The 18,400-nt window shown below is 32.5% G+C and overlaps 1 protein-coding gene across 1 annotated transcript; it reads left to right on the top strand.

The window, feature by feature from the left end:
* The first annotated feature begins 12,433 nt into the window (after nucleotides 1–12,433).
* Nucleotides 12,434–17,129, top strand: LOC133699290 (probable protein phosphatase 2C 60). Its single transcript, XM_062122496.1, has 5 exons — nucleotides 12,434–12,770; nucleotides 13,366–13,806; nucleotides 14,385–14,752; nucleotides 15,582–15,818; nucleotides 16,637–17,129. Exons 2-5 carry the CDS (start codon nucleotides 13,488–13,490, stop codon nucleotides 16,904–16,906), a joined length of 1,194 nt encoding a protein of 397 aa, XP_061978480.1. The 5' UTR covers nucleotides 12,434–12,770; nucleotides 13,366–13,487; the 3' UTR covers nucleotides 16,907–17,129.
* Nucleotides 17,130–18,400: the final 1,271 nt, after the last annotated feature.

Genomic DNA, 18,400 nt, shown 5'->3' with positions numbered 1-18,400 from the left:
TCAATCAATCTAATATTAAAGGATTGAATTGAAAATAAAATCAAATTACAAAAAAAGGACAAAAAATAACCCAAATCAACCCGAGTTAACTTGTCAAACCGGGCGAGGAGACCGGGATAACTCCGTATAAAGAAAATTAAAGAAAAATTATAGAAGTCCAATTCTCAATTAACTCAATCTTGAAGGATGGAATTTAAAAAAAATCAATTAAAAAAAATTGAGTCAACCTCACTAACCCGCAAAACTTGTGACTTGAGTCATAATATCATAATAACCTTATAGAAAGCAAATCAAAAAATAATTATAATTATAAAACCTAATTCCTAATCAACTCAATGTTAAAAGATGAAGTTGAGAAAAAAATAAATATAAGAAACATGAAAAAAAACCCCGAGTCAACACGTCTAAACCGCAAAACTCGCGATCCGGGTCATAAGATCGAGATAACTCTATAGAAAGCAAAGTAAAATAAATTATGAAATTAAATACTTAGTAAACTTAATATTAGAGGATAAAATTAAAAAGAAAAAAAAACATAAATTAAAAACTAAAAAAGTTCTCAATTTGTTTTTGGAGGATTAGAGTGTAAAATGCCTTGGCATTTCACTATTCACTGCTAAAGTGAAATGCCAAGGGGTTTTTGTATATACTAGATCATTGACATGTACTATGCTATAGGTTGGGTCAAATTTTTCTTAAATATAAAAAAATTCAGATATTGCTAATATTTTTTTATAGAGGAAAAATCTTAAATTGTGTTAAGGTCGATCCGATATAACCTAGTTGATTTTTTGTGTCCAAAAGCAATCTATACAGCTTGTAAAAATATAGTTTGATTAGAAAAAATTCAAGATGACATATTTTTTTAATATTAAAATAACAACATAATGGATTCACTCGGGTTAACTCGGGTTAACATCTCAAATTCGCTACTTGGACTATGAAACTATTTTAACCCCATAGAGAGTAAATCAAATTAAATTATAAAGTCTAATTCTCAATCACACCAATATTGAATGATGAAGTTGAAAAAAAACTCGAGTTAACAAGTCAAACCCGCGACCTTGATTATAAGACTGAGATAACCTCATAAAAAGCAAATCGATTAAAAAATTCAATTAAAAAAAAACATAAGAAATAACATAAGTCAATTCACTAGAATCGTGACTTAGATCATCAGAAAGAGATAACCTCATAGAAAAAAATAACATGATTTAACCCGGGTTAACTTATCAAATCCGCAACTTTGGTCATGAGACTGATATAACCTTATAAAGAGCAAATCAAAACAAATTATGAAGCTCAATTTTCAATTGCCGTTGTCGGTTCCAATGTTGAATGATGAAATTTATAAAAAAAAATCAATAAAAAAATAACATAAAAAATAAGCCAAGTCAATTCGGGTTAACCCATTAAGCACTATTCTCGGGTATGAAGCTGAGATAACCTAATAAAAAGAAAACCAAAACAAATCATGAAACATGATTCTCAATCAAACACAATATTAAATGATAAAATTAAAAAAAAAATCAATTAAAAAAAAGTGTTAATTAGGTTAACTTGTCAAGCATGCAACTCAGGTCATGAGACATGAACAACCTAATTAAAAGAAAATCCAATGTTGAAGGACCAATGACCCAGATAATGAGATCGAGATAACCTCTTAGAAAAAAATAAAAAAACAACCCGATTTAACATGAGTTAAAATACCAAAACTAGCAACCTTGATTATGAGACCAAGATATTCTTATAAAAAGCAAATTAAAATAGATTATGAAGTTCTATTCTTGACTAAGTCAATGTTAAATAATGAAATTGAAAAAAAAATCAATTAAAATTAAGATAAAAAACAACTCGAGTCTACTCTACTTAATCCTTTAAGCATCATTCCTAAATCATGAGGTCAAAATAACATAATAAAAAGTAAACAAAACAAATTATAAAGTTTAATTTCCAATCAACTCAATATTAAGTAATTAAATTGAAAAAAAAAGTTAATTAAAAAAAAAACTTAAATCAATTTGGTTAACTTGCCAAACCAGTGATTCGTGTCATGAGAGTAATAACCCAATAAAAACAATTTAATATTAAAAAAAATAAAAAAAACATTAATTAAAAAACAAAAAAAAAACACTAAAAATATTGAGCGAGCCTTCTTGTTTTTTAATTTATAATTACTAAAAATAAATTTAATATTAAAAAATTAAATAAAAAATCAAATATTAATAAAAAAATAAAAAATCTATTATTCTAGTAAATAATACTTTGCAAATAAAAGTAAAATAAATCCCCTCATTTTTTTAGTTTACAGCTAGTAATTTGAAGAGAGCATGTAGGATTCTTCGCATCTTCGTATGTCTTTCTCAAGGCTGACATTCATTGCCATGCTTAACGTTTAAGCAAACTGGCCATTTGTTAGAACTTCTAGTCTATAATTACCCTACGTGTCAAAAGCATATGGAAAGTGCTCTTAACTCTGATAGCAGACTGTACAAAATAATATAATAATTTTTTAAAATGTATTTTTGAAATACAAAAATAAACAGGCTATTAAATTACATCATCCACGAACTAGAAAACAAACCAAAATTTATATGATTTCACATGGAAAGTGCTCGAAACATAGCTTTCAATGAAGTTTCGAGGAGTAAGGAATTCGAAAAGGAGTCCATACGTTCCAAGTCAGTGGTCAATGCGATGTAAAGCAACAAACGAAAGCCAAATCCCCAAATTAAACCCTAAGTATACAATAAAAGCTTGTTGAACGAGTAATGTTAGGACTTGAAAGTCCTCTTGAAATCCCCATTATCCTCACCCCACTACTTAAATAAAAGCTCGGAGAAGTTGTTCCGAGGGAGGCCTTAACCGAGCTGTGTAAAATCGCTAGCAATAAGTTTTCGATCATTAAAAACTCACTGACCCTTGTTCAATGAATGTGAAATTCAACATATCATACAATAATAAAACCGTGTTCAAATCTAAGTAGATGGGCCATCCACATCTAATGCTACACACAACCACGACTAAGTGCGTTGTTTCCTCGAGACATGACTTCTCCATGGATCTGAGTTGAGCATTATCATCCATATTGTCGATCTCGGGTGGTTGAGATAAAGCAGAGATTCAATTTAGTATTGTGTTCGGTTATTTTTTTTTTGTAGTGTTTTTTATTTAAAAATATATTAAAATAATATTTTTTTTAGTTTTTAAATTTTATTTTTAAGATTAGTATATCAAAACGATAAAAAATTATTAAAAAAAATTTATTTTTAAAACGGAATATCCAAAACATTTTTCCTTTTTTATGTTGCTCTTCAATCATAGATCCTTTATCTATTCTTGTATTGAGTGATTAATGACAACTTAGAGCATGTTTGGAAATGCGGTTTAACTCATATTTCTAAAAAATTTAAAATTTTTGTTTTTGTTAAAATTTAATATGGTTTGTATGTTTTGGATTGTTTTGATGTGCTGATGTCAAAAATAATTTTTTTTAAAAAATTATTGACATGCATTTTAATATAAAAAGTTATTTGAAAACCACTCACAACCACACTCCTAAATAAGCTCTTACTCGTCGAAGATTACCCATGGAAGGTTGAGGCTATTGATAATTCGAGAACTGTTGGGGTATTGTTTTTGTGTGCTGTTTTTGTTTTTAAAAATTGTAAAATACGACACAATAATTTTCCAAAAAAGAAAAAGTTTATGTTTATATTTCTAAAACTCCAAAAAAAGAAAACAAAAGGGGATACCAACCAATTCTTTAATTATGTAAAATCATCATCTTGCAATGCTTCTGGAAGTTTGGACTTGCCTAGATCTCTGCCCATTAATGTAAAAAAAAAGAAGCCTAGGATAGACCTCTATCGGCTAATAAAATAAAATGGTGACATGGAGATGCGTGCATAGGGTTGAGAACCCTCGTAAAATCAACATATTTTACAATAAAATGGGTCCTAAATCTCCATCAATTTAAAAATATTTCTATACATTTGCTTCTATCCTTTTCAGGCCATTATTTAATTTGTAGTGATATCTTGTCTTGCGGAAAAGAAATCGTAGCTGGGGCCAATTGAACTTCTAATTATTTCAATCTTTCAAAGCTGTTTGCCTTCTATTATTCCCCCTTTTTTTTCCCGGCTATCCTTTTTATGCTTCTATTATTGGTTTAGTGCTGTATTTATATTATAGTAGTGGTTTTTTAAAAAATAAATTAAAATAATATTTTTTTATCTTTTAAAATTTATTTTTAATATTAGCATATCAAAACGATATAAAAACATAAAACAATTAATTTAAAAAAACAAAAACAAACAGATTCTTGATATACTCACGTGGCGATCTTTGGACTTCAGGAATGTCAATAATGTGAAGTTAGCATGGCCAATTCCATGCCTCTACAATCTCAGCTTGGTTTCCAGTTGGAAACCTATTGGCATTTTGAAGTTTGAACAAATGATATGAAATTAAAAGAATGGACTGTCCTTTGTGTTGAGACATTTCATTTAGATGTTAGGTAAAAGGGCATATCTATCTCTGCCTTCACTTTCTCATCTACACGGATCTTCCATACCTATCATCCGAATATTATCGTATCCATATAAATTAGTGATTTAAATAATTGAAAATGAAGATTCCTTCACGGTAGGGTGTTCCCCCCTTGTCTTCATGCTGTCACATCCCAAGACACACAAGCCCCTGTCTATCGAAGAGTCATCTCATACTCGAGTAAATGGAAGTGAGTGTTTTGTACCGAGCTAGTTTTTGTTTTCTATATTATTTTAAAAGTATATTTCATTTAAAAAAGAGTATTATATTGATATTTTTTTAGTATTTTATAGTAATTTTAATGTAATAATAAAAAAAGGTTGATGTTAAGGAAGTTTTAAGAATCCCCCCCCCCCAGCTTGAATCGAATGGTGTAAACTTAAATATATATCGATCTAAGAATGTCTTGACCATCGAAACAAAAAGAAAGTATCTGACTGTAGTGCGTATTGTTAGCAAGCAGCTAAAATGGATGGAGGAACTTGAAGAAGATTGATGGAAGCCATAATCACTGGTTAGTTCCTCATGTAAGCTTGTTGCACACTGATGAGTTAACTCAAATGAAAAGATTAGTTCTTTCATAGGGAAAAAGAAGAAGAAGAAGAAGAAGCAGCCAGCATGATTGAGCCACAGGGGAGGGTAGCAGGCAAGACCCACAAAGCTTTAACGGGAAAGCATGTCATGTGCAAACCATGAAAATGGGAAAAGGACAAAGGAAGAGTTACCTTGGCCAATTACAGTCTTAATTCAATCAATTGCCCATCCCAGGCAGGTATGGAGTCAAAATGTAAAAAAGTAAATATATAGAAAGTAAAAGGGAGGCCTGCTTTCTGGTATGAAAGTGGATCCTAAGCTTCATGTCAATGTAAACCGATGACCAGGTTCAAAGGCAAACTGGCTTATATGCTTTTCAAGTGAATATCATAACTTAAAGGTGTATGTCACAGTGTGATCCACCATTTCTCAATAAGTTTTTTTTTATTATTATTAATGTAGTGTTTGAATAGTTTGCGTGTATTTAGATCAATGTTATAAGTTCTGAAATTAATAATTATACAAGTGTTCTGAAAAAACTTAAACTGTTGTATGTCACAATGTGATTCACCATGTTTTAATAATTTTTTTATTATTATTAATATGGTATTTAAATAATTTATATGTATTTCAACTTATCTCACATATTATTATATAAATATTTTGAAAAAACTCAAACTCGTGAATGATATTGAAATACAAACTCGAAACCTGAAGAATTAAGATATTATAACTTGATACATGGAATGGTAAGAGAGATGTCGTGTCACTGGCTCATCACTGGCCATTCGTTACCAGTATTCTCTGCCAAAAGTTAATTCACCCTTTTCAGTGATTCATCTCCTTCTGAAATATCCATGGCGGATTATTCAACATTCAAGAACAACGTGGTGAAATCTGAGCATGACAAAGGTAGCTCATTTCACTCGAGCAAGGCCATAGGACAGTCTGGTGTGTCCCCACATAGGCAAGTATTCGTCAAATGCAATGAATATGTTGCTTTCAACTTAACTGTGCCACTCAGATCTCTCTCCTTTCTTTGAAACCTCGCAGGCCACTAGCCATGGTACATCATCGAGGTACATTAATAATGACAAGCTAAATGAGTGTTTCTGTTACCAATTACTATGAACAGATTATCATGATTTTGCAGAAGAGAAGGCATGAATTTTCTTGATGATGTGGTCCATTTTATAATGTTTAAACATATTTGGCTCTTTGGCCTGGGTATGAATATGATCCACTTACGATATATTTCCAACCTGTGTAAAAGCTGCTGTAATGACTCAACACACGTTTTACATTGTTTAACATGAATTACGTTTTCCAGCTATTCATTATGAGATGCCCAAAGAAGAGTGTTAATTTGTTTGCGAGGTTCATCGTGCGGCACACCTCACGAAAAGTATATATACAATACATGTTTTTTCACGAGGTACGTCCCTCCTAAACAAGCACACCCTAAGTCTTGCTTTGTCACCTAAAAAGGCCACCTTTTGAGATACTATATTGGCTAGCTACCATTGCTACGGCTGAATTATCTGCTTTAGCTACATGAGCAAATGGGAGGTGGCATAGATTAAGGGATAAACGTCCACATGTTTAAAAGTGAACTTCAATACCACTTCCTCATCGATATAAAACCAAAATAAACAAGTTGCATCTGCCTGAAATTGGATGACTGGATCAAGAAACCAATTCTGGTGTTGCAAGAACAGATCAATTATTGACATAAGTGTTTTGTGAGTTCTACACTGTCAAAGAACCATCTCAACCTAAAAGCTTAAGCTTTTAGGTAAGGTTCCAGGATATAATTTATATTATTCTCTAACACACTCCCTCGAGTGAAAGTCTTTTGAGCTTGAAACTTGTACAGATCCACTTTACCTTGTGTTTAATTTTTAGCAAATAAATAAGGATGATGAGATTCGAACTCGTGACCGCTTGGTCATTAAGGCTCTGATACAATGTCAAAGAATCATCTCAACCTAATAGTTTAAACTTTTAGGTGAAGTCCCAGGATATAATTTACATTATTTTCTAACATATACGAAAGTAGAGATGACTCCTGAAGAGTGAATATTTTAGCTTTGAAAAAATTCAAATTCATAAATAGAGTGTTAGTTTAGTTAAACATGGATCTAATATTTTATCAAACTCAATATACTTGGATTCAATTATGAACTGAGCTTAAATTACCGTAAATTTAATAGGATGTAAAACGCTTTTTTTTTCTAGGATTGGCTACACGTCAGACCTAATTGGACTTAGAGATCCATGTTAAGACTATTGAATTTTATCTTCAAATTATTTACATGAATTATTCATGTTAGTGATAATCATCTCCTTACATCTATAGATATATAAAAGATCTCTTAATAGACGTACCATATTTTTCATCTCATTAATAATATGTAAGTGATATTTATACCTCGTTAATGTCATAAAAAATAAATGACTTTCTAGTCTCTATTTCCCCCCTAAAGATGACAAGGTTAAAGGATTATAAATACCCTGTAAACTATTCAAATGAAAAGATTCATTTTCTTTCTAATCTAAAAACATATATATAGCATTAATCACCAAGAATAAATATTTTATTTTTGATCTTGAAATTTAAAACTTATATTTTTATTTATTGTAATTTTTATGTAAAGTTATTGATTTTATAATCAGAAAATTTTTAAATCTCACTAATATAATTGTTTTTATAGGTACCAGTTCTTAATAGGATGAAGTTTTCCGCTTCTTAGGTTAAGAAAAAAGAAATAAGGACATAAACATACAATTAAGCATGACACAAACACTAAATAACATGTTACTTTTAACATATTGAATTTTAGGACGTCTATAACCTAGCTATATCTATCCTGTTACCGGTGACCTTCGATAATGACAGAATAGTTCCCACTATTGGATACCAAACAATCCACGGTTGATGGATCTTGTAATCTTATCAAATTCCCTGAAATCGATTAAAATTGACTATATTTATGTGCCACATGCCGCACGTTAGTAAGCTCTATGTCCGGACAATGCATTAATTCATCAATATCATTGAACTGGTGCCATCCTGTTCACTTCTCCCGCCCTCTCTCTCTCTCTCTCTCTCTCTCTCTCTCTCTCTCTCTCTCTCTCTACTTTGACATCATTTAATTATGAACTGTAAGTTACGAACAATAACATTGCACTTTCTTTGTTCTCAAGCTCCTCTTTCCTGTGATTTCACACCATATATGGCACTGTTTTCAGTTATGCCAAGTTTGGTGGGAGGGGTCCTCAAATTTGAGCATGGCTGCCTATGTTAGCAGGGTAGCTAGCCTAGTCCGATGGGGAAGCTGTCTTGCATGCTCAATGCAGTGTGGGTGGATAAAGTTGCAAATTAAAGCGGTGGTTCTGGTAAGGAGACTGTGAAGGGCCCTCACACTCGTTGAAGTGCACAGATGGAGCTGCAATGGAGGATGGAATCAAAATCAATTGGATAAGTTGTTGAAAGCCATTCACTTTATGCCAAATTATTGAGAGCTCTGTGAGAAGCATAAGCTCAAGAAGCACAGTATCCATACATTATGAAAGATATGATCTTTACATAGGAGCTAGTGACATTATTCTTGTGCAAGGAAAGAACTCTATTGTATTTTTTGAAAATAAATTGGTATATTTTCTATATACTGCCCTCATCATAGACCCAAATCCAATAAAATCCCACATCTTTACATATGAATATTGAATATAGATAATCCGAATAGAGGTTGATTAGAAGAAAAAAATTAAATCTGACATTAAAAGAGAAATAGTTGTTCGTTGATGGGGGAGGAAGGTGGATAACACTAAATTAGTAAGATCAACTCCAACGCAGGTGCTAAATGAAGAACAAAAATTAATAATAATAAAATAATATTTTAACTCTTTTCTCCTTGTTTTTTATGCTTCGAGAATAAAGTTAAATAAAATATCATTGTAGCATTTTTTTATTTATAAAAATGCTATTTCTATACTTTTTTAAAAATATCAAAATACTATTTATTGAAATAGTTTTTTTTACTATATTTTATTTTATTTTTAAAAATATATATGTTTTTTTTTATGAGATTATTCAGGTCTTATTATCCATGTTATGAGTTTGAAGAATTTACCTGGGTTAACTTGTGTTGTTTTTTTATATTTGTTAAATTGATTTTTTTTAATTTTATTTTTTAATATTAGATTGATTAAGAACAATCCAGTTTATTTTTAGACCCATCAAGTTAATCAGTCATATCAAATTATTAAAATAATTGTGTATCAAATATATTAAAATATAACTTGCTCTTCTAAATAACTTTTTATTATTAAAATGTATATAAATAAAACAATAATATTTATACTATTTAAAAAATTATATTATCGGCTCCTGTGGAAAGATGCTCTGAGAGGTTACTTTGGCGTCTCAGGCAAGGAAAACGATGCCTGTCACACCATGCATGTACACACACGAATGCATACAGCGACTGTTTCCCGGTTCACTGTTCTACAGAACAAAAAAGAATGCAGTGAAAGAAAAAGAAAAAGAAGAAAAACACCGTTCAAAATTGGCAAAATCATGAAACGGTGTGGGATTGTCTGAAGCACAGAGCATTTTCAAGAGGTAATTGAAAGCCGGCTGTCCCACAGGTGCTCAAACACCAGAAAAGTCTGCCATTGTATACCTATGCTGTCCATTTTGATCTTAAGCTTCGACCCGTTGAAAATTTTCCATCTTTTTAATTCGCCAATGAATTTTCCCTTTTTCAAAATACACACAAATCTTGACGTGGATGGTTTATTTAAATTCAAATAAAACTATCTAAAAGAATTTTCTATGTAGAAAAATTAATTTGAGAATATCCCTTTATTGATGTCTAAAATAACAAGCTATGGAGTCCTAGGAAACGCCTTACATGCGGCATCAACTATTGCTTTATGTGATTGGAAATAGCCAATTAGATTTGCGAAAAAAACTAGAAATTAATCAATGATCCAATCCGAATCCTTTACATGATAGATCTCAACAAAAAAAACTTAAGAGTAAAGGCAACAGGTAATTACGAGCAGTAGTTTCCAATAATGTTTTAAAGATACAAGGAATCTAAGAATAGAGTTTTCGGGTTAAATAATCAATTAATCAATTAGTCATAATAATTTTATAAATTCTTCAAAGTCAAGATAATTAATAGCATATAGTTGATGTTTAGTAAACCAATGTAACTTATAGCTAGTACCTGAAGATCTTATGATGTATTTATAGCACCTGAGTCTTGTCTTTTTATTAAAAAGAGAGTTTAAAGTGTAATTTTATCATGATAACATTTAATGAGATATAAATATCCCTTATATTTGTATTAATATTTGATGAAAATATGATGGATTCTTTGAAGGTTTTCACACACCTAAAAGGCACCGGGAAATTAGAGTCCAAGATGTCAAATGTAGCTTAGCCATGAAGTATGAGCTCTTTTTCTAAGTTAGACCTAAGAGAGGTGGACTCTTTCCTTGGTGAGCCTAGGGGAGGTTGCATCTGTTCCTTAGGTGAGTTCGAAGGAGGCTGAGTCTGTCTCTTAGACGTGTTTAGGAAGACTGTTTATTTTCTTGAGTTTGCTCGAAGCTTGGTACATTGTTAAATCTAGTTGTGATTAAGCCTGGTTAGTGCTAGATACAGCGCGTTTTTATTGGAGCGTGGTTATATTTTAAAAAATTTATACTCATATTTTTTTTTGATCTGATATTTTTTTGGTAAAAAATATGCTAGTAAAATATTGATTCATCAAATTAAAATTATTAACTATAAAAATATAATAATATAAAAAGATAAAATTGTTTCAGGCACCATCAAATTTAAAAGCACCCCATGTTTCAAACGAGATATCCGCATTTCATCTGGTCAGGGACGAATTCATATATGATTGGAATTTTGTCCAATATTACTTCAATTGTTATTTAGAATGTTTGCTTATTTTTTTTCCAATTTAATATTGAAAAAATTATATATAAGAAATTTTCTTGAATATATTAGAAGATATAGAAATGCATTTTTTAAAATTTTTTGGCAAAAAATTGATTAATGTTTAAATTGATTTTAAAATTATATATCTAACTAAAAAATAAAAAATAGCTGGGAGTATGACTAGAATGAAAGAGAATTGCGCTGACGATTTTAGTTTTAATATTGATTTGTAATAGATGTTATTTTTTAAAGTATTTTTTATTTAGAAATGTATTAAAATATTTTTTTATTATATATTTTTTTTTTAAATTACTATATTAAAATAATTATAAAAAACATGAAAAATAATTTAAAACTAAAAGAAATAAAAAATTTTAATTTTTTTTTAAAGTGTGACTGCCAGATAACTATCTTAAAAGTAACCCGCGGTAGCATCCGGTTACCTAAGTGTACCCCACCTAGCATGCTTCCTCTTTCATATGCCGACACGTAATAAAGTAGTCCAGCAGAAACGATAATTTAACCAATGCAAAAATGACACTAGCTCACATAACTATACCTTGGTACGATGTCACATTCCACGTGGATTCATGTGAACCGCATTTCATGCAACACCCATTATATTGCCGTACATGATATCATTATCATTTTTTCCCTATATGAATGATCTGTCTATTCTTAGAGGAGTTTTAAGAGCACCAATGAAATTTATTATTTTTTATTTCCTTAGTTACAATCCTTTATATTTATTTCAGAATTTTTTTTTAATATAACGTTTTTGTTAATTTATTTATTTTTATTTTCATTTTATTATTTATTTTGGAATATAGTTACGGTTAATTTTCAAAATACTTTTCATTTCAAAATACATTAAAATAATATTTTTTTTAAAAAAATTATTTTAAAATCAGCGCATTAAAACGATAATATACAATCAATTTAGATAACATTTAATTATTACTTATTTAAAAAAATATATTTGTTCTTCATTTTTTAAGACACTAATTAAACATAATCTAGTAATTTTTTTTTAATTTTTTTCTTTCAAGATTTCATTTATTCTCTAGGTAGGATTTAGGATGCATTTTTAAAATTTATTCAAGAAAAAATAATTTTAACTTACACATAAATTTATCCACAAACATCTTGATGTCCAAGAAAAGAATAAACCGTGATTCGTGTTAAAAACACCGTTCACATCTAATCAGAATTAGTAAATAATTTCATTTTACCAAATAATATTACAACAAATTCAAGCACAAAATGATAAGTAAAATAGGAAATTAGTTATTGGCTAGGCCAAAAATTAACGAGTTATCATCCAAAATATAAAATCCATCAGTTCATTGACTCTCTCTCTATTACCAAAGTGTGTGTGGAGCCCAAAACTGGACCTCTGCTTTGCTGGCTTGAAGCTCTCCATTGTTGGTCTTTTATGGGGCTTGTCTACTAGTTAAGACCAGAGAGAGAGAGGGAGAGAGAGAGAGATCCAAGTTGGGTCCAACTTCACTTTTGTTATAAGGCACAACCCCATTCAACTTCTTTTTCAACAATTTCATCATCTACAAAACCACTAAAAAAACTGGTAAAACCCCTTCGTGCTTTATGCTCTCCTGATTCCGTTGGATCCATAGATCTAACACTCTGATAAGCCCACAAGAAGTAGTTCTTTGTTTAGCTGTTTCAGTTAGTAGCTTTGAAGGACAAGTCAAATTATAACAAGGTAAGCTTGGAAAGGAAGAAAAAAAGTTTGATTCTCTTTGTTTTATAATAATCAGTTAAATTATGGTGATTAATGAGTCATTGCTGATTTGTATCATCATGGGTTTTGATGATTCAATGTTAAATGTCAGACCTTCTGGATTTTTTCAATGGCTGACCAAACCGTGAGAAAAAAGTGGCCTTTGACCACTCCTTTTCGTGTCAAAGGTTCCTTTTTTTTTTCAATATTAGGGTGTTGGGGTTTTTGTTTAGAGAGAGAACATAATTGTTTTGTTACCATAGGCCTTGATTTCATATGTTGTTTTGCTGTTCATGGATTGAAACTAGCGGAAAAGGAAGCTTGTTTTATATATTTTATTGATCTGTTAAACCCCAGCGATACAGCTACTGATTTCTTTGTGAATTTATTTTTTGTTGGTTTTGTTGTACAAAACTAGCTTGCTGATAACTAGAGCATGTTGAGGTCAGGATTGGGGTTTTTTATCAACAATTTGTTTTGTTGAGCATTGAGTATTCAGTAGCGGGTTTTTATCTGAATTTTATTAGGCCTCCGTTTGAAGATTATTCATTTTGTTTTGTCATTGATCTTGTTGTAGAGCATACTTACTGTGTTGTAAAGTAGAGGAGGACACAAGTCGTTCTGAGGTTTCTAGGTCAGAGTTCTTTTGGGCACTTATTAAATGTGGATTATTTGGAGGGTGTTTGGATGAGATGAGGGATGTTATCTGGGTTGATGAACCTTTTGAGGGCCTGCTTCCGGCCAAGGTCTGATCAATATGTTCACACGAATTCAGATACTGTTGGTCGCCAGGACGGGCTGTTGTGGTACAAAGATCATGGGCAGCACGTAAATGGTGAATTTTCTATGGCAGTAGTGCAGGCTAACAATTTACTTGAGGATCAGAGTCAGCTTGAGTCGGGAAGTTTGAGCTTACATGAATCTGGCCCACATGGTACTTTTGTTGGGGTTTATGATGGACATGGAGGGCCTGAGACATCGCGCTACATCAACGATCACCTCTTTCAGCATCTCAAGAGTAAGTTAATGAACTCTTCTGCATGTATTTTTGACTTTGTGTTTCCTAGCTATTGCCTATCCTTGTTATACTTGCTGAGAATACCAAGGTAAAGGGTATGGATTTGATGACAGAAAGTGAAGAATCATGCCGTGGTTGAAACCTTATTGTGAAAAAAGGCTCCTGCTGGGTGGAGATTTACCCAGTTGCCGTCCAATCCCTTACGTTGCTATTGTCTGAGGGTGCTTAGTCCAAATATCACAGAATCACATATGCCATTCTTTTTGTTTGGTTCTAAATCTTAAAAGTTTATTTCTAATAACCCAAATAGGTATCCTGGTCGCACTTGAAGAGGAGTTTTATGACTGGTGTTGTCCTAAGTTGATGGTATGATAGGCACATGGGTGGACAAGGGTCAAGTGTTTAATCCATCATTGATTTAAAAATATGCAGGTTTCTAGTTGTGGATTTATCTTCCTTTCTTTCTCCACTTTTTTCCAATAAATTCAATTTGATTTTAAATTTAGCTTGTTGGTGGGCTTTTGGATATTAAGTCTATTCTATGCACTAAAATTTTCAGGTTTAATGCTTAACTGCAGGGTTTACTTCGGAGCAACAATCGATGTCAGTGGAAGTGATACGGAAGGCATTTCAAGCAACAGAAGAGGGTTTTCTTTCTCTCGTTACTAAACAGTGGCCTATGAAACCCCAAATTGCAGCAGTTGGATCCTGCTGCCTGGTTGGTGTTATCTGTAATGGAACCCTTTACATTGCCAACCTCGGTGATTCGCGTGCTGTTTTGGGTAGAGCTGTGAAGGCAACAGGGGAAGTTCTGTCTATTCAGCTATCTGCTGAGCACAACGCTTGCATAGAGTCTGTGAGACGTGAACTGCACGCCTTGCATCCTGATGACTCACAGATTGTAGTTTTAAAGCACAATGTGTGGCGTGTAAAAGGTCTTATACAGGTAAGCTGTTCACTATCCAAATATGTGTTATTATGTTCTTCATTTTTCACTTGAAAAAAGGTGTGGATCAACCCCGCAGTTTCCTGTCCTTGTAGACTTGTATTCTAGACGCTGATTATTGTCGGTTGATGTGTTAAGAGCTCGGGGACATTTTATACAATGAAAGGAGTTGGAACGGGGTATTTTTTAAATTCAGCATCAATTTCAGTTCCCATTCTCTTTGGCATGAGAAGATGGCCTCACTCTAAGGCATTGTTGTTGATTTCCACTTTGTAGCACATGGTGGATATGGGTAGAGTCAGCTGGAGCTGGCTGTCTATTTATATCTGGAAAAGTATTCTCCCTGTCTAGCTTGATGTTCTTTGGATTTGTTAGGCATTGGTGTGACTGTTTGTAAGTAGTCTTCAATACCTGGATAGCTGAGGTTGATATCACCCTACAGGATAAGATTTTGAGTGGCTTTGCAGTCATAGTCTTTTTAGTGGTGTTGTTCATAGCTCTATCAGCTCTATGGCCTGGTTACTTTTAGGTACCTGTAGTAGCTTTTAGAAAAATGATCATGTGGTTATAATATGGAGAACTACAAAATTGAGTCAATGGCACACACCTTCTATTACTTGACTGCTCCTAGGCAAATACGAATATGCATTCTTTGACTTGAATCAGATAATTTGACATGGTATGCCAAATAAGGTTAATATTTCATGGTGTTAAATCAACTGTTTTTCTTAAATTTCATGAAATACTTTTTGATGTGTTCCAGTTTTGACTTAATGCAACCTTGCTTTTGAGTTTGTTGACTGATGATCGCTATCCTTTGACCTCATAGGTTTCCAGATCTATTGGTGATGTATATTTGAAGAAGGCCGAGTTCAACAGGGAACCTTTATTTGCTAAATTTCGACTTCGAGAACCTTTTAAAAATCCAATATTGAGCTCAGAACCATCAATATCAGCGCACCAGCTGCAGGCTCATGATCAATTTATTATATTTGCCTCTGATGGCCTTTGGGAGCACCTAAGCAATCAAGAAGCAGTTGATATTGTTCAAAATCATCCACACAATGTAAGTAACATATATCTCCGTGGTAGAAATTGTTAATCTTTAATGATTTTCACCTGTTTGTAACACTTTCTCTCATCATCGTCCATGCATAGAGAAACAATAGGGAAATTGCACATTCGGACTGTACCTTCAGTTAGAATAGTTCTTGTTTGTTTCCATGCAAACTTAATATATCAACGTTTTGCTTGTGAAATCAACTTCTCTTTGGAAGAAAGAGAGAGAAGTTTTCAGCCCCAAATGTTTCCTGTTTCTGTTCTTTTCTCTCTTTCTCTCACTTGTTTTTCTCTTGAAAACATAGTTAGATTATCTTCATTGAGAGTGAATAGCAACTTTGGGTCTTGAAATGCTGTAAACAGTCCTGCTGATAAAAAAGTGTTTGTAGTGCTCTTCATCTGGAATTTTAACTAGCAAGGTCTTGCATGCCTCTAAATTAATTGTTTGCAATTTGGAAATGGAAAGTTTACCATTTTCTGTTACTGAGTGTTTCAGTTGCAAGTTCAACTGTAGATTTGGGCTGTAAAGCAAGCCTCCAAACTCATTCTTTAAAGTTTTTTTTTCATGTTCTTACATTTTGCTTCATATTCTATTCTCATCCCTGGTTCCATATTTTAACGCTTGTTTAATTGAATAAACATGAAATAAACCAAGAGGTCTCATCATCGTGGTGATGGATTCATGTCAATTGAATAAACATGAAATAAACCAAGAGGTCTCATCATCGTGGTGGTGGATTCATGTCCTACTGGGAACTTAATGCACGTGGTACTGTAAACTTCAAGATGAATCCATTTATAAAATTGTTTGGTTTGTTCATGTAGGGAAGTGCAAGGAGGCTTGTAAAAGCTGCCTTGCAAGAAGCAGCAAAGAAGAGAGAAATGAGATATTCAGACCTGAAAAAGATTGATCGTGGTGTGCGGCGGCATTTCCATGATGACATAACTGTGATTGTTGTGTTCCTTGACTCGAATGTTGTAAGCAGGGCTAGCTCAGTCAAATGCTCAAATATATCTGTTAGAGGGGGTGGAATCAGCCTGCCTCCCAACACACTGGCTCCTTGTACCACACCAACGGAAGCTGGCAGGCTTTGATGAAGCTATATCTCATGTTTTTGTCTCTTGTATTATTCTCGTGTGAATACCAGGTAGCTTCTGAAATAGATAAGAGGAGCCGCCCTTCAAATTCTTTAATGTACACTATAACTTTTAACCGGAACTCATACTTGAATTTAGCTTCTGTGCGAAAAACCCTAGAACTGGATAAGTACAAGGTCATGATTATAATAGTTATTTATCGGGAAGTTTTCTGCCCTTAGTTTTCTTTGCCTTCATCTGTGTTCTACTTCTGTAAATTTTACAACTTGGCAAATTAAGCTCCCTTTCTTCCCCCCTGCATGCTCGCTGCTTGAAATTTGATTTTACCGGACGCTGACACAGAACAAAGTTTCAGCTGCTATCAATTCGGGTTCTGGCAGATTCTAGAACGGGGTTTTCAAGGAGACAGCATGCACTGGAAGCAGTTCTAATTGGGAAACAAAACATGTAATGTTATTCTCATGAAAATACATTGATTTGACAGACTTTAAAAGTTTAAACTGAAAATGACTTGGAGGAAATGGCTATGGGATTCAGTATGTAGTTTTTGTGAGATGCAGCCAGATGTAGTTGAGCAGATTGTCCAAAAATGGACACTTTGCTGAGGTGAGAATATTTCCATGATGGTTTTAGTGTTATTTGTTTGATACACGGAACGGATTCATTCATCGGCTGTTTGATTCAAGCCACAAATATGAACACACCTCGTTGTATCGGCGAATTTCATGTTTGATTCAAGACGAGAAGACGGCTGCACCTTTGTGCTTGTGGTGCTAGCAGATAAAGTTCATTTTTATGCTCATGTACCTCTGATGATTTTCGGTCTTTTGACCTCGTTAACGAGCTTATCCTGGAACAATTAAGCATGCATTCATTAATTTCATGATACTGGGTCTAGCCTGCTCCTGGAATCAATCTTCACACAAAAACCCATTTATGATCGCAATCCATACTGCAGTTGTTTTCAGTTCATAATCGGATGGTGGCCTAGGCCTGGCCTCTGTGCGATATTAAATTAAAAAGAAAAACACTATGCTGCGTGGTGATTTTACTGTTGAGCTTGCAGTGTCTCGCAGATCACAGCAGATTGAAATGGTTAATATTTTTAAAAAAAATTAATTTGGTTTTTATTTTTTTTATATATATAATTGAACCCTTCTGAGCTTAAATTAATAAACAATCACATTTTTTTTTGAAGAGAATGAAATGAAAACAGAGGATGAAAGTGAAAAACACAGAAAAAATAAATGACTAACTTCAAATTTCATCAAAAGAAATTATTTTGGTCCCTCATTTTTTTCTAGTTAATAAGTGATTTGATCCTTTTAGTTGTAAGATACTCAAATTTGATATTAAATTTTATTTTTTTTATTTTTCAGTTTTTTTTTGTAAGAGAAAAAAGAAATACTCGCCGGAATCCGATGAAAAGAGAGAAGATTATTATTGATAAATTCTGACCATCAAAATAATTGAAATCTAGGTCAACGGAAT

The sequence above is a fragment of the Populus nigra genome, chromosome 7 (assembly GCF_951802175.1).
Source record: "Populus nigra chromosome 7, ddPopNigr1.1, whole genome shotgun sequence".
NCBI lineage: Eukaryota > Viridiplantae > Streptophyta > Magnoliopsida > Malpighiales > Salicaceae > Populus > Populus nigra.
This window is presented reverse-complemented; position numbering and strand designations above follow the sequence as displayed.

Bases quoted from the DNA above. Each gene is read 5' to 3' on its own strand.
- LOC133699290 (XM_062122496.1), top strand. From the start codon at position 13,488: ATGTTATCTGGGTTGATGAACCTTTTGAGGGCCTGCTTCCGGCCAAGG. The intron at 13,807-14,384 runs GTAAGTTAATGA...GCTTAACTGCAG, and splicing joins CCTCTTTCAGCATCTCAAGA to GGTTTACTTCGGAGCAACAA. The intron at 14,753-15,581 runs GTAAGCTGTTCA...TTGACCTCATAG, and splicing joins GTGTAAAAGGTCTTATACAG to GTTTCCAGATCTATTGGTGA.